We start from the raw sequence: 23,508 nt of genomic DNA, 5'->3' as shown, positions 1-23,508 counted from the left end.
AAATATCTATAAGTGGCCAAAAATAAAATAAAAGAGTATGTCAACAAATGCACGGAATGCCAAAAAAAAAATATCTAGATTAACTAAACAACCCTTATAGTACGGGAGCTAGCAACGTTTTCGAGCAAGCATTTTAGTCAGGTTGGTTTTTTGGAATGTGGTCCTTGGTGCTCTCTCGGTTAGAGTACAGGCCGTCTGGCAGCTGGAAGTAGTTGCGTTAATTAGTGCGCAGCCAACTTGTACAGCGCGATTTCATAATTTTGAAAGCATTTTAGTCAGTCCAATTTTCATTTTTTTAACTTTGAATAGGTTCACCAAACTCACATTTTTGGTTGCCAGACATTTTGGGCGCTGCTAAATATGTGCCATACGCCAATTTATGTATTAATTTTTTTAAAAATTCAAATCATTTTAGTCCGTCTGAAATTTTAATATTATGTTCGTTAAGGGTAAAAACACATAAAATTAATTTGCCAACCGTTTCTGCGGTTGTTAACCATGCCTGGCAATCAAAAATTTCTGGCAATATGATACTAGTTTATAGCATTTTAGTCAGTCTAATTTTCATTTTTTTGACTTTGAAAAGGTTATCCAGACTCACATTTTTGTTGCCAGACATTTTGGGTGCTGCCAAATATTTTCCAGACGCCAATTTATTCATTAAGTTTTTTTAAAATTCAAATCATTTTAGTCCGCCTGTAATTTTAATATTATGTTCATTAAGGGTCAAGAAACATAAAATTAATTTGCCAGACGTTTCTGTGGTTATTAAGCATGTCTGGCAACGAAAAAAGTCTGGCAATATGATACTAGTAGACAGAGTAAGAAAATCGCGAAATACATTGGCGCGAAGGAAACATAAAGCTATTATACTCGTAAGAGCGCAATACGTATACTATTCAAAGTTAGTGCAATTTCAATAATACTTTTATAAAACAAATAAAATAAAGTTAAATAAAGACCTAATTAGAAAAGAGAGAATAAAAATTGCATCATATTAGTAAATTTTTTAATTTTACTAGCTCTAAAAAATATGTTAAATATTCTAAAAGATTGCTATTAATATTTTTAAAAATTTGACTCGACGGTGGTTAAGTAACATTGTCAATTTCTTAAGAATATCATATCTTTTAAGTTTTGCAAGGAGAACTGACAATAATCATTATTTTTGTTGTACGCAAATATTTTTTTTATCGCCAAGTTAACTGAGTCGAATGACTTCATTTTACATGGTACTTAGCTTTAGCAGCAACTAATTGTAACACATATTTATACTTAATACTGGTAATACTAGTTTTGCTACCTTACCAGTTCAAGCTATCCCTAGAATAGAATCTTAAAATTCTAGTATATATCTTGTATATAAAAATGGAGCTCTCTTTCAAATGTCCGAATAAAACCCGAAAACGGCTGAATCGATTTGGCCAGTCTTAGTCTTGAAAAATTCGTGCCAATCCAGAGAAAGTCCAAAAGGTGAGAAATTATTTCAAATCCGCGTAGAAACTTTACATTTTTAATTTGAAAATTTTTGTAGAGGCGTAATTTAAATAAAACAATGGACGGTGGCAATTTCGTGAAATGTCAAACGCTTTTGACAGATGATGATCAATTACGTTTAATAGGATGTTTTATGCGAATATTATTTAATTATGATAAATTTGTAGTAAGTAGTTTTGTTTGTAGTTTTATTTATATACAAAAACGTTAGTAAACGGGCCGCAAGTGTTACTAGAACCTCAAAATATAAACTTTTTTGATATGTTAATATGAAAATGCACTTTTTGGCATATTTTTCTCAAACACGGTGCTCTGAAAGATCTCATTTTATAATTATATACTCATTGGTATTTATAAAACATTTTCTAGGTTATATTATTTTTTATTTATCTTATTTAAATTCAGAACTTAAATTTGGTATCGATCAAATGGACATTTTGTCGAATAACATTTTTCCAATTATAATTCCCAGAATTTATCGCAGAATAGATATTAATATATGAAGGTCCGGGATTAAAAAGGTCCAACACCGATGTGCCAAAAATCAGTAAAGTTAAGCATTGTTTAACAACAATATTTGAGAGTAGAGGAAAAAAGATGTATAGCCAGCTACAAACTTGATTTGAAAACGATAATCTTTGAAATGGGGGAGATAAACGGTAATCTTTGAAAATCCACAATAAAAGTATTTTCTTCCGTTGGTAGTTTTAGCATTAGTTAAAAATGTAATTATTTTGTAAAATACCTTTAAAATTATAATAAGGCTTTAAACCTTTTGCCACCTGCCCGTTACAAGTTACCCCGCATATAGGATAAAAAGGTCTAGATAACAAATTTTTGGAAGACATCAAAAATGCACATTTCTACAATGATGAAGTAGAAGTTTACTGAACGTAGTCAGATAATTGTTCGTTTGATATGTCTTATTTGTTGTGATATAATTGTTATGGTTTTCACAATATAGTTTATATTTGCTCAAAGTCAAATTCGACCTTTGTGCCTCGCCCTGCTCTACATATAAACTTTTTATTAAATTTACTTTAATTCATCGAATGTAACTTGAAACTTTTCAAAAAGCAGGTCAAAGAAGAAATACTTAATTCATTTTTTATCTCTCCTCGCAAAAATTTGAAAATTTTGTATAAGCTCAGTAGTATTATTTACAATTATACACAAAATCCAGAATCCAAAAAGAATCTGAAAAACTTGAAACGTAATTAATAAGCCGAAAGACCAAAAAAGACTCGGATTGGATTATACGATGTTTTCTATAGATAGTGTATAAAACTTGCAGTTTGATTGTATTGACAAAATATAGACAAACTTATAGGGTTTATTGTTTTTATAATACCTAATTTTATACAGCATTCAAACAACACATCCTTATGCACTTAAAGTATTAATATTTTTGATTCTCTAGAAATGGTTTAGAACAGAGGTCGGCAAGCTTTTAACTGTAGTGTGCCAAGCCACTCTACCAATATGATTTAGAGTGCCGCCTTAATTTTGAAATATATAGTTGGGTTCTAGGGGAGAAGAATTATAACCAAATTTATCTTTTAAACATATTTATTAACAAATAACATAAATTTTTAATATAAATATATTTATTAACAAATAACATGAATTTCTAATATAAACAGAGCTGGATTACCCCATAGGCCCGTGAGGCCCGAGCCTAGGGCGGCAAATTTTTCAAAATGTAAAAATTTTAAACTCGATGAAATGACACGACAATTCATTTTAAGGATAGATCCTGAATTTTTTTTTGTAAATTTAGAGATTATTTTCGATTAAATAGAACGTAATGCGTTGTCTAATCAAATTTATTATTCGTGGGTGCCGCATTGATATTTTCTTGATGTATCATATTTTATAATAATTATCAAACTGATAAGATTTTTTGAAGAAATATTGAAAAACTGCTTTTTTTTTGTAATTTTGTTCAGGAGAATCTTATAATTAGAACGCTTTAAAAACTGTTCGATTGTTTTTAGTTTTATTTTCGGTATTAAATCAAACAAAGGCAAATTAACATAATATATTCATTGTTGTTAATTATTTTATGTCATTTTTTTGTATGTGAAAATATATTTTTTTAAATATGCCTATAGGATAAAATTGAATCTTAAACTAAAATTTCTGACAATTTGGTATGCTTCCTCCAATTGGCTTTTTTTTCAACTTCAGGAAGGCTAAGTTAGAATAATCCTAAAAAATCGTAAATAAAATTGTTTATATATCTCTACGCTTCAAGTTCTCCTGAACATTTTGACATACCTTAGAAAAAATGGATGTATGCATGTGTTTATGCGGTTACAATTTTTTGCCAATTGGCATTCGGGAAGACGTGCTGATTAGTTTTTTGCAAAGACAGTTTCGGAATAGGGAGCAAAGAGTTAAAAAATGCTAATTCAATTTTTTAAAAACGGAGCGTCCGATTTGAATAATTCAAGACACTTTTTACTTGTATGACGAAATAAGAACTATCGAAAATTTTGCGAAAGCATGGTCAGCGTTTTTGGTGATCCAAAAAGGTGTCATTTGGTAATAAAAAATGATCATTGACATCAAATTATTAAATTTTTTATAAAAAAATTATTAATTATTACAAATTTTGTCTTCATTATTTTGAATAATTCCGTACCAAGATTTTGAATTTTCAAAGTTTACTTCTTAGATAGTTTAAATGTCCTTTGCAAGCTTGGCTTTGACTGAGAGGCGTACTGTTTATGCCAAAGGCAGTTTTAGCATTTTTGGAGATACAGAGCGCAGAAGGTGCAAAAGTGGTCATGAAGGTTTTGAGAGTGCAGATCATTCGATTGGAATGACTCAAAAAATATTTTGTTCGTGGTATTTTAGTGATATGAAAAAATGATTAGTTTTCCGAAAAGGCAAGTCCACTGGTTTCAAAATTTTGAGAAAATTAAAATATCTAAAATTTTCAAATAATCTAATTATTTTAGAATTAAAAAAAAAACTCGAAATTTTTTAATATCTCGGTTTTATTTATCGAGTTTAGTCCAATGTCTTCTTAATTTGTAAAATCAGTTCAGGCGTTTTTGAAAATTAAATTTTGATTTATCACATCACAAAAGCGCCTTTTAACACAAATTTGGACTATGAAGTTTTATCAAACTTTGATGAATTTTTAAAATTGTCAAATATTTTGACTCCTAATTGATATATTTCAGAAATCTTTTTTCAATTTTAAAAATCGGTTTCTGGCTTTATTCCAATAACGTAATATTTTTGCTTTTTTATGCTAATTTGAATCAACCGGCTCGGCTGATCGTCCCGCAAACCTAATCAGTCCGGCAGGTTTTTACCAAAAACTAATGAATACGATTTCCAACCAAGATTTTTCGAATGGTTTTTGAATTTTTAAAATCGACTTAAAATTGTGGGCTAAAACTTTGACAAATTTTTTCTCTCTTTTACTAATTACAAAAAAAAGCTTGGTCGACCGTTGAACTTGCCTTCCCAAAAATTTAGGTAATTATTCATTCCTTTAGTACAAGTAAATTTTTTTTGAATTATTCGGAAACCAGCCTCTCGGTTCTTTCAAAAACTGAATTGCAATTTTTGCACTTTTGTTCTGTATTTTCCAAACGGCTAAACTTGTCTTAGCGAAAAACTAATCAGAACTTTCTTATCTATGAGAATGAAACATACATACATACACACACATCAATTTTTTTTAAGGTATACCAAAATGTTTAGAAATGCCTGAAACGTAAAAATATGCAAAAAAAATTCATTTTCGATCTTTTGCGATTACTATAACTAACGAGTACTTTACGCAAAGTTAAAAGTTGTATTTAAGTAATTTAGAATAAAATTATAGTTTAATTAAAAAAGTAAAAAACTGTCTATTAAAACGGGCGCCTGATCAGATAGGGCCTAGGGCGGCAGAAAGCTTAATCCGCCACTGAATATCAACTAAACAACTTTAATGCGAACCTTGTGCTTCAGTTTAGTTTAGATCGTCGAGCAGGTAAGATCGAAGAAACAAATAATAGTGAGTGATATACATTGTATACAATGGATTCGGGCCCGTACGGGGAAAACGGTAGATTGTTATCGCAAGATAACAATGGGAGTGACATAATAGTGCATAATACGGGTGCGAGCATTGCAAATGCAATGAATGCATCCATTTCAGATGGCCTTGTGTCATCGCAAAAATGTAGTGAAAATAGTGCAATTAAAGAAATTATTAATAATAAACAAGAAATTGATTTATGTAATAAAGCATTAAGTGTAAAAAAGAGTATCGGCAATAAAAGTAAAGTTATTAAAAACGCTAAATCAGACGGAAAGAAGAAAGCTAACTCAAAAATATTAAAAAACTCGATTAAAACGACAGAAAATGTTAAAATAATAAATAATTATAATGAATTTATCTCGAAGAAAAAGGTTAAAAATTGGCATGAATGTATGGAAGCAGACACAGATGAAGAATCAAATTCTATGAACGATAGTGATGAATTAAATCAAAATTCTAATTTAAATGAAATTGATAATGAAATAGTGAATAAAATAAATACGAGTAATATGGAGCAAAGTGAACAATTGTCTGAAAATAATCAGAATGCTGCTAGTATTCAAGAAAAAGTTACGATAATTTCCCCAAATAAATATAAAAATTTAAAATACTCCGAAAATGATATCGGACCATATTCCATTTATGTGGAATCCATGAACAGTATCAGTGGTAACTTAAAACAAATGACAATAGGAAGACTAATTTTTAAAAAATTTCCTCAATTTACAAATTCAATATTAGACATTAAAGCAATAGGAAGGAATCGCATAAAAATAACGGTTAATGACTACACAATAGCCAACTACTTAATTAATAATGATATATTTATTGAAAATAATTTAAAAACTTTTATACCAACACACTTGCTAATTAGGAAAGGGGTCATTTATGATGTAGACTCTGACCTAACAGAGGAAGAAATTATTACTAATTTATACTCGGAAGTACCCATTTTGGAGGTAAAAAGAATTCATAAAAAAATTGATAATGAACGCAGATCAACACGGGTTTGCATTGTAACATTTAGAGGACAGAAACTGCCTGAGAAGGTATCAATATTTGCAGTGAAATGCAGGGTAGCTACCTATAACAGAATGATCCAGTGTTTTAACTGTCAAAGGTATGGTCACGTGACTAACCAATGTAAAAGCAAAGCAAGGTGCAGTCATTGTTCAGAGGAACATAAATATAAAGAATGTACAAACAAACAAAAAAATCCGACTTGTGCTCTGTGTCAAGAGGATCATAAAGCCATGGATAAAACATGTCCTAAATATGAAGAACACTGCAAAATAAAAATGACAATGGAGGAAAATAACTTAAGTTACTGGGAAGCTAAATATCTATTAAATAATAAATCATATGCGAATGCTGTGGGATTTGTTTCCGGAGACAAATCAACATTCCCGGATCTTCCGGCAAAACAAACGGAATGTCTTGCGGAAACAAGTCCGACAGGAATAATTAATAATCGAACAATACCTGATCAAAAACAACCTAGAATTAATATTGCGACTAAGTCAACATCGAAAAATATCACTGAGCGAGAATCAAGAAAAGACTTCATAAGTAATGGGGAAATAAGAAGAGACAAAATGAACAAATCAAATAGTAAAGTACAACAACAAATACCTCGTAAAAAGTCTGACGAAGAAGAGTTTCCATTGGAAAAAATTATTTCAAACATAAAATACAAATTTAGAGAGAAGAAAGGTGATGTTCTACAAATTCTGAAGGATATAGTCCAAGACATCGAAAGTAAAATAAATTCATCTACCAGAAACAATAAATGACATTGAAAATCCTTCAATATAATTGTAGATCATTAGTTGCTAATAAAGAAAGCATTGAATATTTCTTATGGGAAAAGAACATCGCCATAGCCGCTTTTTCTGAAACGTGGTTCAAGCCCGATGTAGAGTACAAATTCAAAGGATACAAAATATTCAGGAAAGACAGAAATGATGGATACGGCGGCACTGCTATATTAGTAAAAAATAATATAGAATGTGAAAAATATGAACTTATAAACCAAAATGAAAACATGCAAATATGCGCCGTGTTAATAAAAACAGAAATACCTTTTTGTTTAATTTCTCAATTTTCTGAATTGAGAAACATAATAACAAATATCTCAGAAAAAATCCTTCTTGTAGGAGACTTCAATAGTCACCACTTGGCATGGGGAAGCAACATGACAAACAAAGCTGGGAAAAAATTATACGAAATGATAGAAGACTATTCATTAATAATTCTAAATGACGGTCATCCGACTACTATGAAAAAAAATCATTGTAATGCTACAAGTATAGATTTATCGTTTTGTTCGAACAATTTCATGGATGCTATCAAATGGGAAATAAGTACAGAAGCATTGGGTTCTGACCATCTTCCAATCATTATAAACATAGATGTGGAATTCCCAACTTACATAAATATTATCCCCACAAAAAAGTGGAACATTAAGAAAGCAAATTGGCAAGGATATGCTGAAGACATAACACGATTGTTACAATCGCCTATATTTAGGGAAAAGGAGAAGTTTAAATACGAACATGTAATCCGAGTTATAGAAATAGCGGCAGAAAAGAATATAAAAAAATTTAAGATCACAAAAAGAACGTTATTCAAACCCTCAGTGTGGTGGGATCAAGAATGCGACGCACTCATATCTAGCAGGAAAGAAGCATACCGCAAACTACGCATGCAATACAATTATGAAAACTACATCAACTTTCAAAAAACCAACGCTCTGACGAAAAGACTTTTAAAAAATAAAAAAAAGCAAAAATGGATTGAATTTATTAGCTCAATAAATAAAAATTCAAATCCTACTTTAATATGGAATAAGATTAAATTGCTAAATAATAAAAATAACATGATAAATACAGCAAAACCCATATCAGTAGACTTGGGACAAGATATTCTAAAAAACTTCACTCCAGATTTTGCAGTAAATAAACAAATAGAGACAGAAAATAATTCAGATGAGAACAACGAATTAATTGCACCCTTTACTTTAAAAGAAATGGAGAAGGCGCTAAAAAAAAGAAAAAACTCTGCTCCAGGTTTTGACCAAATATATTATAAAATGATTAAAGAGTCTCCTATCAGCCTAAAGATCAAATTAATAAACATATTTAATGATATAGTTACAAACAATTGGATCCCTAAAGAATGGAGAAGTGTTATATTAGTACCTTGTCTTAAACCTGATAAAAATCCAACATTACCGATTTCTTATAGACCAATTTCATTACTTTCATGTGTTTTTAAAACTTTTGAAAGAATGTTGAAAGAACGTATAGAATGGTATGTAGAAAATAAACGAATTTTTAACGACGCGATGTTTGGATTCAGAGCAGGAATGGGAACTCTGGATTTACTGAGCACACTGACCAATGACATACACATATCAAACTCAATGAATCATTATTTATTATTAGTATCAATAGACATTGACAAAGCATATGACAATATAGACCATAATATACTGCATACAAAATTAAGAAATATAAATATTCCACAAAAACTAATTAACATAATTCTGACAACAATATCGCAAAGGCATGTATACTTAAGACAGGTTGACGGATTGATAGGACCAAGAGTTGCATGTAAAGGAATAGCTCAAGGCTCTATACTTAGTCCTGTATTATTTAACATTTACACCGCAGATTTTCATAATATTCTTCACACAAGCATTAAACATTGCAATACGCAGACGATATCTATATATACATATCTAGACCGACTTTAACATCGTGTATAGCAGAAATGAATGATGGAATTAAAGACATTGAAAAATGGTTAATCCTAAATAATTTAAATATATCTCAGGACAAGTGTGCAGCTACAATATTCACAAGACATCGTTATCCTAGTAGTACAAATAATATAAAAATAAACAATAAAGAAATCACGATAAAAAATAAAATTAAAATTTTGGGCATAACATTTGATACAAAGATGACATTTAATCATCATATTCAGGAACTAAATGTAAAATGTGAAAAAGGGCTAAACATCATTCGTAAAGTAACCAGTACCAGATGGGGTGCTTACCCAGGAGCATGTCTGTTACTATATAAAAATATGATAAGGTCACAGCTAGATTACGGATGCTTCATTTATGGTGCTTTGAGGCAAAAAGAAAAATATCAACTAGACAAAATACAATATTCGGCCATTAGGACCTGTCTAGGAGCCATCCGCTCGACCCCAATTAACGCTCTACTGACGGAAGCAGGTGAAACGCCGCTAGATATAAGAAGACGATTATTGGCTAAAAGATTTTTAGTTAAAAAATTGAATAACGCTTGTCATAACATTCCAAGGCAACTAGAAGAATTGGCAAGATTACATATAACTAAACCATATTGGACAAACAGACCAACTCCTCCTTTAATAACGAGCTTTTATGACCTTAAACCGTATGAGGAACATGTAAAACTTTGCGAAATCAAACCTTATTACCAATTTCCACAATATTATTCATACAAAAATACCTATGCCAAAACAGATGCTAACTTAATAGAAGAATCTATTAAAAATAATCAAATAAAGAATTGGGAATTTGAAAACAAAGTAAACTCAAAATGGCCCGACCATCTTCACATATATACTGATGGTTCAAAAACGGAAGATGGAACTGGTTGTGCAATATATATACCTAATCACAAATATAGGAAAAAAATTAAACTACCAAAGTTTGCCTCCATTTTTATAGCGGAGCTGATGGCATTACATGTAGCAACAAATTATGTTAGAGACAAAAATGTAAATAAATCGATCATTTTCAGTGATAGCAAATCGAGTCTAATCGCAATAAACAATCCAAGCAAGCATACAAATATATTGATATATGAAATTATAAACATTCTCAAGGAAAGAAATGTAGGAGAAAAGTCAATGATCTTAGTATGGCTTAAAGGACACGCCAATATAAAAGGGAACGAAATAGTAGATGCGTTAGCAAAAGAAGCTTGCCATAGCGGCGAAGATTGTGATAAAATTCCATCCTTAGAATTAAATAACGTAATCAAACAACAGTGTGTTGAAAGATGGCAAACATTCTTTGCAGAATCGACAAGAATAAAAGGTATCACATACGCATTAACAAAGAATAAGGTATCGCAAAATACTTGGTTTGAAAACGTGGAAGAAAGTAGAATTTTCATCTCGATCATCTGTAGACTGAGGTTTGGACACACCTTCTGCAAGAGCCACTTGAAAAGAATTAGAATCATAACGGACTCAGCATGCGATTGTGGAAGCGGAGAGGAAACAATAGACCACCTGTTTTGGGAATGCAACTTATTCCAAAACGAAAGAAGAACATTAATATTAAACTTAGTTAAAGAAAATGTTATTTTCCCAATTAATGTACAATCATTAGTAGCTAGTAATAATTTAAAAATTTATAAATATATATTTAATTTTATTAATAATACTAAAATTAATCTATAAGTTGATGATACAATAAGAATGTATATTAAACAACTGTAAGAATGGCATCTGGCCTTATGATGTGCACCTTGTGCTTGCACATTTTTCCTTAATATTTTAATATCCGGGGTATAATTTGTAACTTTTAATTTCACACAAGATTCTGAATGTTTAGTTGTTAAACGATTTCTTTGTGAACTCAAAATATGTTTCACGTGAGAAAAAAATTGTTCACAAAGATATGTGAAACTAAAAGCTGAAAGGAGAGCGCATACAACTTTCTTTAAACAATTAAATCTTTTCCGGCAATGTCATTCAACAATTTAATATGGTTGTCGATTTTTCCATAGAGTCATCTTCCAGATTTTTTTGTAATTCCTTCAATTTTGTTCTCCATAATTCTGAAGATATTAGTTCGATAATTTCCATTTCAAAATTATCAACATTAATCCATTCGAAAATCAACAAATCAAAACGGTATTATTGATGGATCTATTAAATCTGGTTTTATGAGGAAGGAAAATATAGACACATAAGCTTCAAAGTTTTTGCATCTTCTGGAAAATTCATCTTTAAGTACTTCAACGTAGGTTGAATTGCATTAGCGAGCTACGTTAGAAAAATAATTATAATTAAACATTTTCTCTTATTTAAAAATCACTCGATACTTGCGATTTTCCTGATTACTTTATAGAGTGCCATTCGGAACCCTATCGCGTGCCAAGTGGCACGCTTGCCGTAGGTTGCCGATGCCTGGTTTAGAATATACCTTATTTAGCAAAACAACGTTTGCCGGGTCAGCTAGTATACAATATATATTGTACAGCAAACATTCTCCGCTCTTTTTTCTTTCAGCTTTTAGCTGTAAATTGAGCAATGTTTTTTAAAAATCGAAGTGTATTTAATAATTCAAAAATTCAAATGGGAACATTTTAGATCAATGTGTATTACTATATAATGATTGTTATTGGACATAGGTCTCTTAAATCAAGATTATAATTGGGAATATCGTTTTTTTTAACAACGAATAAAAACGTCTATTATACAGATTTATTCGTCTTATGGCTTAATGATACAATAATAGAGTAATGTAGCTACAGTTTATGTTCCTTCTCATATGTTGGTACTAGAAACTGGTACATTTATTCAATATGATAAAACTGTTTAAGCACTTTGGATGTTATAACACGTCTTGCATTCATTTATACATAATTATTTCGTTTAATTCCTTCAAAACAATCAGGTATGCGACCCTCCCACACTAGGACAATAAATCTGGCAGGTATTGCTCCAGGAAAAAGATAATTAAAGACTGATATTTCAATGTGATATATCAAAAGACCCATTAAACCCATCTATCCAACACAAATCAATAGATTCTTATTTTTCACTCATAATTCACCTTCGATGATGTATAAAGGCTGCAAATTATGAGAAGTATGAATTTTTTAACTTTTCAGATGACAATTTGTCATATTCTAAAGAAAAATTGTATAAACACAATTTTGCAGAGAAGTTTATAATAAACACATCTGTCTAACATAGTTACTTGATTTTTCTTATGGTTTTCTGGCTAGTACGCGTAATGTGCTCAAACGAGTATAACAGCTTTTTGTTTCGTTCGCGCCAATATATTTGGCGAATGTCTCACTCTGTCTACTAGTATCATATTGCCAGACTTTTTCGTTGCCAGACATGGTTAACAACCGCAGAAACGTCTGGCAAATTAATTTTACGTGTTTTTACCCTGAACAAACATAATATTAAAATTTCAGACGGACTAAAATGATTTAAATTTTTAAATAAATTAATAAATAAATTAGCGTCTGGCACATATTTAGCAGCGCCCAAAATGTCTGGCAACAAAAAATGTGAGTCTGGTGAACTTATTCGAAGTCAAAAAAAAAATGAAAATTGGACTGACTAAAATGCTTTCAAAATTTTGAAATCGCGCTGTACAAATTGACTGCGCACTAGTTAACGCAACCACTTCCAACTACCAGACGGCCCGTACTCTAACCGAGAGAGCACGAAGGCCCACATACCAAAAAATCAGCCTGAAAACCTTTTAAAAAAAATTGCATTGATATTTGTGGTCCGTATCCAATTTCTGAGTCGGAAAATAAATACCTCTTAACATACATTTACGATCTCACTAAAGGGTATGGGCGCGTTGCCATACAGAATCGGCCCCACCCTGGTATTTAAATAATTTATACGCCATTTTATTTCCAATTTTCAACTTTGTACCTCATCTTATGGCCGAGATATCATTGAAAATATGTCAAAGTGGCCCCTTCTTTCAAACTCACTTTTTTGCGTAACCATAAAAGATATCGAAAAATTTTTTACGTGATTCTACTCACATTGACTCAGACCACATTATGTAGAACAATCGATTCCAAAAACTCGTTTATTATTAGCTGAAAAAGACAAAATAATTTTTCAATTGATGTTTTCGAGTAGTGCGTTTAGTTGGACCACTTTCTAATTAGCGTTGTTCGAAAGCCTATTGTTTTTTCTTTAAGTACTGAAAATATGGTTTAAATCAATTTTGTGGAACACATTGGAAAATTGAAAAAACCGAAGCCAGTACACCCGCGCGTAACGCTAATAGTCCGGCAATTGCATGCAGTTCGTTCGGACGCAAAGCAGTGCGCGATGCGCCCGAAACAATTCTTAGGGAATTCTAAATGCGGAAATGTTTATTTTAGTGTTATATGTATAAACTCACGGAGTTTGAAATTTTTTAGACATTATTGGTTTTACTACATTAATTAAATCACTAAAACTAGTGGTGTATCGTGCAAATTGCTGGAACTTCCCGTACTGTAATGAAATATTCGAAAAATATTGAATGCTTTCAAATATATTATTATAAATACTATAACTTTTACATTCGAATTTATAGACAAAATAAAAGTGTTTATAAATTGGACGATGACGTTTAAATGTGCCTGAAAATTATTTCTAAGAATTGCATAAACTGAATGGCAAAGTTAAAACTATTTATACGATTCGAATTTTCGATATTAAAAAAAAATTGAAAATTAAAAAAATATTAATTTTTTTGTTTTTTTTTTTGAAAAACGATCTTGTCGTCCAAAAAAGTAAAAGCTTTTTTGAATCATTTAAATCGGATTTTTCGTTCCCTTAAAAACTCGGTTTGTATCTTTGCTCCGTATCTCCGACCTGCCTTTGTTAAAAACTAATCAATACGTCTCCCCATCAGTAGGAATCGAATGTTCTTTGAATTACTCAAGAAATTGTGGACGAAAAATGTTATCACATTCATACACGAAATATAGCACAAATACACAAACACACAAATCCATTTTTTCTAATGTATCTCAGAATGTTCAGAAATCTTCGAAACGTGAAGATGTGCAAAATTGTCGATTGCGATTTTTGAACAACTACAATGCATTTAAATTGTCACTATATAATAAGTAGATGCGAATTAGCTAATACAAAATTAGTTAAAAAAACACAAGCTTTCGCATAAACCACACAAAAAATACAAATATTATATAAATAACATAATTTACGAAATAATTTAATTAATACATTTTATATTATGAAAATAATAATTATTAGAATACTTTCAGTAATATTTTTTGTAAATTACTGAAGTACTATATAAATAGCTTCTACATTAAATGACGAATATTTTATAAAAACTTTAAATAATAAAAGCGCAAAAAATCAGATAGCTAATTGTCATATTCTTTTTAGTATTGTAGTACCGATGAAGATTGGTCACAATAAGGGCTTTATTATCACAATGTTACAACTATCGTTCAAAAAAAATTCTTGGGTTCGTTTGTTAAAATGAAATATTCTTAATCGTAGTAAACAAATTAAAAGAAAAGAAGTATCAATTAAAACATGAAGACCATGAAATCCTGTTTCATTATATCATTATTCTATATATATATATATATATATATATATATATATATAACTATAAAATAAATATTTTCGCATTCAGAATTTCCGAAGACTCGTTTCGGGCGCATCGCGCACTGCGTTGCGCTTGAACCAACTCTATGTAATTGCAGGACTATTAGCGTTACGCGCGGGTGTACTGGCTCTGATTTTTTCAATTTTCCAATGTGTTCCACCAAATTGATTTGGACAATATTGGCAGTACTAAAAGAAAAAACATTAGGCTTTTGAATAACTCTAATTAGAAAGTGGTCCAACGCACTACCCGAAAACATCAATTGAAAAATTATTTTGTCTTTTTCAGCTAATAATAAACGATTTTTTGGAATCGATTGTTCTACATAATGTGGTCTCAGTCAACGTGAGTAGAATTTTTTCGATATCTTTTATGGTTACGCGAAAAAGTGAGTTTGAAAGAATGAGCCATTTTGATATATTTTCAATGATATCTCGGCCATAAGATGAGGTACAAAGTTGAAAATTGGTATATCAGTTTTTATCAAATAGACCTATAAAATGGCGTATAAATTATTTAAATACCAGGGTGGGGCCGATTGCGGGCGCAATACCCATTCCTAACCAAGAGAGCGGCGCAACGGTTGCTGACGCAGTTGTATATGAAATTGTATTAAAGTTCGGTCTTCCGAAAGAAATATTATCCGATCAGGGAACTACGTTCACCAGCAACTTATTTAAAGATGTTTGCAAATTATTAAAAATAAAAAAAAATAATAACTTCTCCATATAGACCAGAGTCAAATGGCTCATGCGAAAGGATACATATGCATTATGTACAAAATTTAAGAACATATATTAATAAAACTCAAACCGATTGGGATAGATGCATTAAGTATGCCGTTTTCACTCATAACACCACTATTCATGACGCAACCAACTACACGCCTTTCGAATTGTTATTTGGTAGAAAAATAGAGTTACCTTTGTCTTTAACAAAATTCAACAATTATTATCAATATAATTACGACACTTATGTTCATGAATTGAAATCCAGATTGATACATGCTAACAAACTTGCTCGTGAAAATTTAATACATAGTAAGGAACAAACTAAATCACATTGTGATCAAAATATAAATCTACAAACTTTCGAAGTTGATGATTTTGTTCTTCTAAGAGATGAAACTCCATATCCGCGGAGATGTAAAAATCTTCTACCATTATGGAAAAGGCCTTTTAAAATTTTAAAATCCGGTAATATTAATAGTACAATTTTAGTTCATAATAAGCCCGTACAAGTCCATAATAATAAACTAAAAAAATTCACAGAAAATGATTAAAAGACCCCTGATTTTCGCAATCTTTATCAAACAGTCAGAAAATATAATAAATGAAGCAATCATAGGATATGTGCATCAATAATAATAATCATATAATAAGTGTAAATAGTAATGCTAAGTTTAAATTTCATAAATAATTTAATAAAATTTTTCATATATAAATCTTTGATATTATTGTAAATGTTTATAATATTTTAATATTTTAATAAATATTTTGTATTTTAAAGTGGTAAAATTAATTTTTCTTTGTATAATAATTTCTTTGTATAATTCTTGCAAGGGAGGTGTTAAGTACTATTATGTATTTATTATAATATTTTATGTTTAACACATTTTCATTAAAATATGTTTGTAATTTAATCTTGTATGTTGGTACTAGGGAATTCAATACCGGTTTACCGGTAAACTGTCCAATTTTTCGGCGGTATTTTTACTGGTATTTACCCCAAAAATACCGGTATTTTCGGTATTTTTACATAAGCGCTATTTCATACATAATGTACTAAAGTTTAAATTTCTCGGAACAAATTTATCTTTAAATTCCATAATCGCATGAACAGCTATATCTTCAAGTAATTCTATAGGATAAACAAATGTCAAATATTATCTCAACTCGTCATTAAACTGAATATTTATTGCTTTACTAAGGACTTCATATCGTGTTACAATAAATAGAATTGGACTGATATATAATGATGTTTGTTTGATCTTATGTAAAAATGTAACGGTTTTTTGAGTGACATTAGCGCTAAAATATTTTATATCATACAGATTACCCCTGCGTAACTTTTTTTAACTTTATACATAATAATTATGATAATTACTAAATATTTTTGCTTCTTATTACAATTATAAAATATTTTTCGACAACGTTTCGAAGTTTGAAAATACTATAGAAGCATCACATTGTTTTAAATAACAATACTCAACAATTATAGTAACTTATTATTTATCTCGACACTATCTTAAATTAGTGTAGAAAAATTATTTTTTTAAAATATTGGAGATTATGCTAATTTAACATATCGGATACAGACAATACAGTTTATTATAATAATGTAATATGATCTTTATGAGTTTTTGGTCTTTCTTACTCATAAGTTTGTTTTTGGTGAAAAGTTCTCAATATACTCGATAGTAATAATGAATTAATTATCCATTTATATTGGATATAATTTTGTTAAATTATTATTTAAAAAAATAAACTTATTGTTTTATTTTATTGTTTAGTTGAATATATATATATATATATATATATATATATATACATACATTTTTTTATATTTGTACTAGTAACTTTCAATTTTGTTTACGTTTGTTTAAGATAATAAAAATACCGGTAATTTACCGGTATTCCGGTTTTAAAATGAAAAATTACCGAAATACCGGTATTGAAATTTTCCATCGGTATTGCATTCCCTAGTTAATACCATTTATATAAAACTTTTATAAATCGACCCTTATCCGACAATAAGGGTCGAATCAGATAAAAACTGATTATTATTGAGCGGGAGTTAGTTATGTTTGAACCGCCAACAAGGACAGATTAAAAATATTAACACCCAATAATGTAAGTTACAATTTAAAATAAAATCAATCAAATCTTAAAGAGTGTTTGTTTTTATATATCAAGAAAAGAACCAATAATTAATATCTCTTCAATATATATATATATATATATATATATATATATATATATATATATATATACTAGATGACCCGACAGACGCTGTCCTGTACCCACCTCTACGTTTTTTTAATATTCTATACTAATATTTATACCGTTCAGTTAAAAATAATCATTATTGTTTTTCGAGTTACTATTTACACCAATATATGAGTGATGTTAAATGTAGTACTGTTTCAAATAAAAAGATTATTCTCAATTCCCACAGTTAACAATTATCTCTTTAACAAATATTAAAATATGTTCAATAAAATTATATATTAAAAATTATACACTGCGATTTATAGAACAAATTTATTTCCAATAGCTCAATTTATTTTATTGAATTTAAGGGTTATACAATATTTTTAGACATTCCTGTAGATGTGGATGTTTAAATGAACGATTTTTTGTTTATTCACGGCTAAAACATTGATTTTCCAAATTTATCACCATGTATTTATTGTCATAGCATAGATACACGTGTTGAAAATTGAAATCTTTTAAAAAGTGTAACAAATTCAGAAAGAATTAATATATAGCATGCGGTCAAGGTACAATATCACTTCGGATTTTTCTACCCAAAATAATTGCTTCAATAATGTTGCCTACAAATTTTATAATTTCGTACCATATTTTAACTGGCTTTTAGTATTTTAATATCTAAATTGCATTTTTCACACTAATAATTCAATATACATTATTACTTAAGTTCATATTTGAAGTGAATTAATTTGTCAAATTTTGTTCACATATGCTCTATTCAACCTACTATCAACAAAATTATTGCAATAAATGGAGAGGAAAAAAGCGTTTGCCCAGCTCTTTTAATTCTAATTTTATCATAACTTGTAATATACTATTTTAAAGGTGATTAAATGAGCTATAACTTTCTCTATCATAAATTTTACCGTAACTTCTCTTATTTTGAAACGGCGAAGGGTCAAAGGGGTCGAAAGACACTCCGGTTGGACAGCCGCGCACTCTTTAAACAATCATAACTCTCTCAATATTTGTGTAACAAAAAAATAATAAAAAGCAATAATTAGTCTAAAAAATACCTTGAATTTTTATATATATATACTTTTATACGTATTTTTTCAGAGATATTATAATGAGAAATTGTTTTTTTTTAATGGATTTTTTTATGAAATCATGAGTTTTTTGATAATCGTTTGTACTAATGTTATGGTATTTTCTAGAATCCATCAAGATATCTCAAACCAAGTTAATTCTAGATGGAAAACGATTATTTTTAATTTTGGTGGAAATGGCACTCATAAACTATTTGATTTAAATGAAAAAAAAACATTGTATGCGTCTTTTAATAGCATGATAGCTCACTCATTTTACACGCAGAAGTACTTCTTTTAAAGCTTATTTGGAGAACTATAAAAATCCATTTTCATAATTAACTTAATATTATTCACTGTAAAATAGCGATTTATTAGGATTCTTATTGATATAATTTTGTTCATCACATGATTTTCGTTAAAATGTATATTTTTGAAGCTATTAGCAAAAAACGATGAAAAACGCAAAAAAGAAACAAATTTTCAGTAGCCAGTAACTTGAAAAGTATTTGCTTTTTTGAAAAACATTATTAAACATTTTTCTCGTATAATTAGTTGTTTTATCTACACCCAACGTTATTACACCACTGAAAAGAAATGGCATCCCCCCGGGTAGTGCAAAGGAGTCAAAATTGTTTTCACTTTTGAACTTGAGATAAAGATGAGCCTAATTCCAAAATTCCAAACGAATTGGAAAACAGTAAAAAAAAGTTCAGACCCATTGAGTAAATATTCCGTACAAAATGCCAACCATATGAATTTTTGACACAATGAAACTTCTAAATAATTTTTTGAATAAGTAATTCTTTTGTATTGTGACTTAGTATAGTAAGGCAAAACGACTGCAAATTGAATATTTTTGAGCGCAATCACTTATGGCTCGTCTGCTTTGCACGAATTCGTACGGCGAATCTGTTCGCAAAGTGCGCAAACAAAATTATTGAAAGCAAAAGCAAACCACGCGCAGTTGAGAACACGATTCGCCGTGCGCGTCAGTCCCATGCGCAGACTGTCAAACACATGTTATGGCCCGTCTCCACTGCACGAACGCGCACGGCGAATGCTGTTTTTGACATGCGCGTGGTTTGTTTTTGCTTGCAAAATTTCTGTCTGCGCACTTTGCGAACAGATTCGCCGCACGGATTCGTACAGTGGAGACGCGGCATTATATTATTTGCATCTTATATTAATTTAATTTTTGGCACATCTCAGCTGCTTTTCGGCAATAATAATGTAGACATTACATTTTCCTTATTTATAATCATGAATTTATTATATTTTAATATTGCCTATAAGTGAATAGAAATGTTTGGCAAATGTCAGCTGTCATTTATTTTTAATGTCAAACCATGCCTTAAATATTTTAAAGGCATGATTAAACAATGATAAGCGGTTTTTTGTATTTTTTCCATTTATTTCTACAATCTAACTATATTTCTGTGAATCAAAACATTCTAGAAAGTTTCCCGAACAAACTTCAGGAAGATTCATGAAAATCCGAATTATAGTTTAGGAGGATTAATGAAACTTACATTGTTACAGAAGAATTTTATATATAAGATATATATATATATATATATATATATATATATATATATATATATATATACATAATCAGTATAACATACTTACTTCATAAGTAAAAAATTTTCTACTGCTTTCTCAATTGTCGGATTCTCAAATGGCGGACTAGATATTGGTGGGTCTATCGTAGGTTTGCTCATTGTTGATGTATAGGCACGTATATACTATAATTAAATTAAAACCATGAAAATTAGAACAACATTCAGGATTTTTAAATTCATTTATTTAAATAAGCCAAGTTAATTCTAGATGGAATGCAAATAATTTTAATTTTGATGGAAATGTCACTCATGCAACCATTTCAAAAAGACATTATATGCGCCTTTTAATTTGCATGATAGCTCACTTATTTTACACGCAAGAAACCCTTAACAGTACTCATTTTGAAGCTTATGTTGAACACTGTAAAACCCCATTCCATTGAAATGTATAAAATGTAACACCTCGCACCAGATAATTTGAAAATGCCATATGATGAGTTAAAAGCATAATCAGTGAAATATGTATGGAGTATCCTAAAGCACAAATATGAGAGACAATGCATAGGAAAACTTATAATAGTGTGGGTTATGGTGCGCGAGTGCAATTACAGAAAGTTTCGAAGCAAAAGAAGATGAAAAAAAAAATTAGACCAATAATTGCCAATCGACTTGCAAAGGCTATTGAAGATAGTAATAGTCAGCAAGTGGATTAAGTATCAGATGATAATGATGTAAAACAAAATAATGCAGACGAAAATAATAACAGAAAGGAAAAGAAAGATACAAAAGAAGTAAGAGACAAGGGAATGAAGACAAATGCAGGAATGAATAATGCGTTGCAGGAAGTCGAATGGGAACAAAAACACTCACAGAGAGAAACAGAAGAATTCATCCATAAGGAACAATAAGACGAAACCGCTAGTATTGAACATATTAAATTGGAAAAAAAGTGTAAAGATAAAGATAAAATATGGTTGAGGAATGAGCCGAGACAGTAACTTTTACTGAGAATGACGATGTCAAAAACGCTTTGACAAAGAATGCATCTGAGAAGTGTGCATTGAAAGGAAATGCATGATGAAATGTGCAAGTGTATTTAAGGCAATTATTTTCGAAAAATGTTATTCAAAGCTACATTTGAAGATGAGTGTATTAGAGAAGACATTAGTGAAGAATGCGTTGATTATGAGTACAATGAGAAACAGTATGAAGAGTAAAAGGGCGTTGAGAAGTTGTCAATGAATAGCTTTGGATAGAAGGAAAGAAAAATGAAAATTGGGAGTCAGTCTATGCTGATCATAAAGGAAAGCATCATGGGTGCCATGAGAGATAAAATAGAAAAGACATCAAATGTAAGGTAAAACCATTGTATTGTCAATAAGAGATTGTGACAATTAATGGTTAGAATAGAAGGTTTCATTAGTGATAGTGAATGAATTTGCAGCTAGAACTGAATGTCTCATCAGTCAGGGATCACTGAGAGGTCAGGAAAGTCAAATTATAATAGTTTATATATTTTTATGGTTTATTAGCTATGAATGTACCACAATTGTATAAAATCATGTTAACATGCATTTGTCAAAACATATGATTGTGATGTTTAAATGTAAAAAATTAATAAAAGATGACTACAATAACCAAAAATGGTCATAATTTCATCAAAGCTCTAGGTTGCATTTAAAAGCTGATAATATCCCAACAATGTGAGAACTTGCTTTTTTTAATTTTTCAGGGCAGTGAAGGTCCATTTTGCATTAACATCTGCATAGTAAAATGTTACCAGAATGCAATCAGAAGTAAGTGTTTATTAAGAGTAGATCATATTCATGATAAAATTGGGAGAAAAATTTTAATAAAGTACAAATATTAGATGAGATATATAAGAATATGGACTTGAAAATATTGAAACAAATCAATTTATAAAAAAACATACAAACTAAAAACTAAAACAGTTTGTGATATAGAATAAAGTTGATATTGAATTGTTTATAAATACCTTAAATAAGTAGCAATAAACTTTTTTAGTGTCTTCATCCTGTTCTCTAGTTAACGAAGCAAACATATTTTCAATATCTACAGTAGCTTTCAATAAATCATTTAATGTCTCTTCCGCAACTCCATTCAAATGAGAATTATGACTTTCTGCAAAAACGGAATATTTAAAACACAAATAAAAGATTAAAATCTAAAAATGCTATAAGGATATTCACCTAGAGAGTGCATGCATGTTCTGCATAAATCTGTATTACTAGGTAATCCATTAGGATTTCGCTTATAATCCTTGAGCCATTTCCATCCTGTGCATATGCATTGGTCTATCTGTATTGAATACATAATATTACTAATTTTGGTGCTATCATTAAGAAAACGAATTAATTTAAAATTAAATAAATTATTGTTTTCTGCTTACTCTGCATCTTGAATACAATGCCAATTTCAGTAACTTTTTTTCATATGGTAAGTTGCATAAATTTCTCTTTTTTGCATTTATACTTTGTATATGGTTATCCAGCTGTTCTTTATTCATCACCCTTAAATTATTATCATTATTTTGTTCTGGATTTTCCTCCTTCACATTCGAAGTGTTTACTTCACTTTTTTCAAAACAGTCTTCAGCTTTTTGAGCTTGTGACATTTTTACAATGAGTATTTATTGGACCAAGTCAATGAGAGAAAAAAATACAGTTTCTTGAATTCTTATATATTTAATACATGTTACAATCCAATAAACAAAAACAAAAAACCACGAATGATCGAACTGTCAAGCTAAGCCGGTGTTTATTAGTTATACACCATAGAACCCAGGGCCTTTTCACTTAGAACAAAATCCTCATTCAGAAGGAATACTTAGGGGTCCATTTGTAGTCGCAGATTTGGCGCTAGTGAGCCGATGAAAAAGTATTTTCAAATGTTTTATGTTGGTTACTAAGAAACGTCAGTGTTATTTTTGTATAAGTTTACAAAA

The 23,508-nt window shown here is 29.8% G+C and overlaps 1 protein-coding gene across 1 annotated transcript in view; it reads right to left on the bottom strand.

The window, feature by feature from the left end:
• LOC113367215 (histone acetyltransferase KAT2A-like) overlaps positions 1–23,295 on the bottom strand; it is a 100,347-nt gene extending 77,052 nt beyond the window's left edge. The window contains exons 1-4 of the mRNA XM_026608845.1: positions 22,954–23,295; positions 22,754–22,862; positions 22,540–22,685; positions 20,611–20,726 (exon numbers count right to left, since the gene is read on the bottom strand). Of these exons, the coding sequence (XP_026464630.1) occupies positions 20,611–20,726; positions 22,540–22,685; positions 22,754–22,862; positions 22,954–23,178 (596 nt within the window). The 5' untranslated portion in view covers positions 23,179–23,295. The remainder of the gene's footprint in view (positions 1–20,610; positions 20,727–22,539; positions 22,686–22,753; positions 22,863–22,953) is intronic.
• Between the last annotated feature and the right edge of the window lie 213 nt (positions 23,296–23,508).

The sequence above is a fragment of the Ctenocephalides felis genome, unplaced genomic scaffold (genome assembly GCF_003426905.1).
Source record: "Ctenocephalides felis isolate EL2017-DRISC unplaced genomic scaffold, ASM342690v1 CF-g0.4_SCAFFOLD_01170, whole genome shotgun sequence".
Classification (NCBI taxonomy): Eukaryota; Metazoa; Arthropoda; class Insecta; order Siphonaptera; family Pulicidae; genus Ctenocephalides; species Ctenocephalides felis.
Note: the sequence above shows the minus strand (reverse complement) of the source record. Positions and strands in the feature narration are given on the sequence as shown.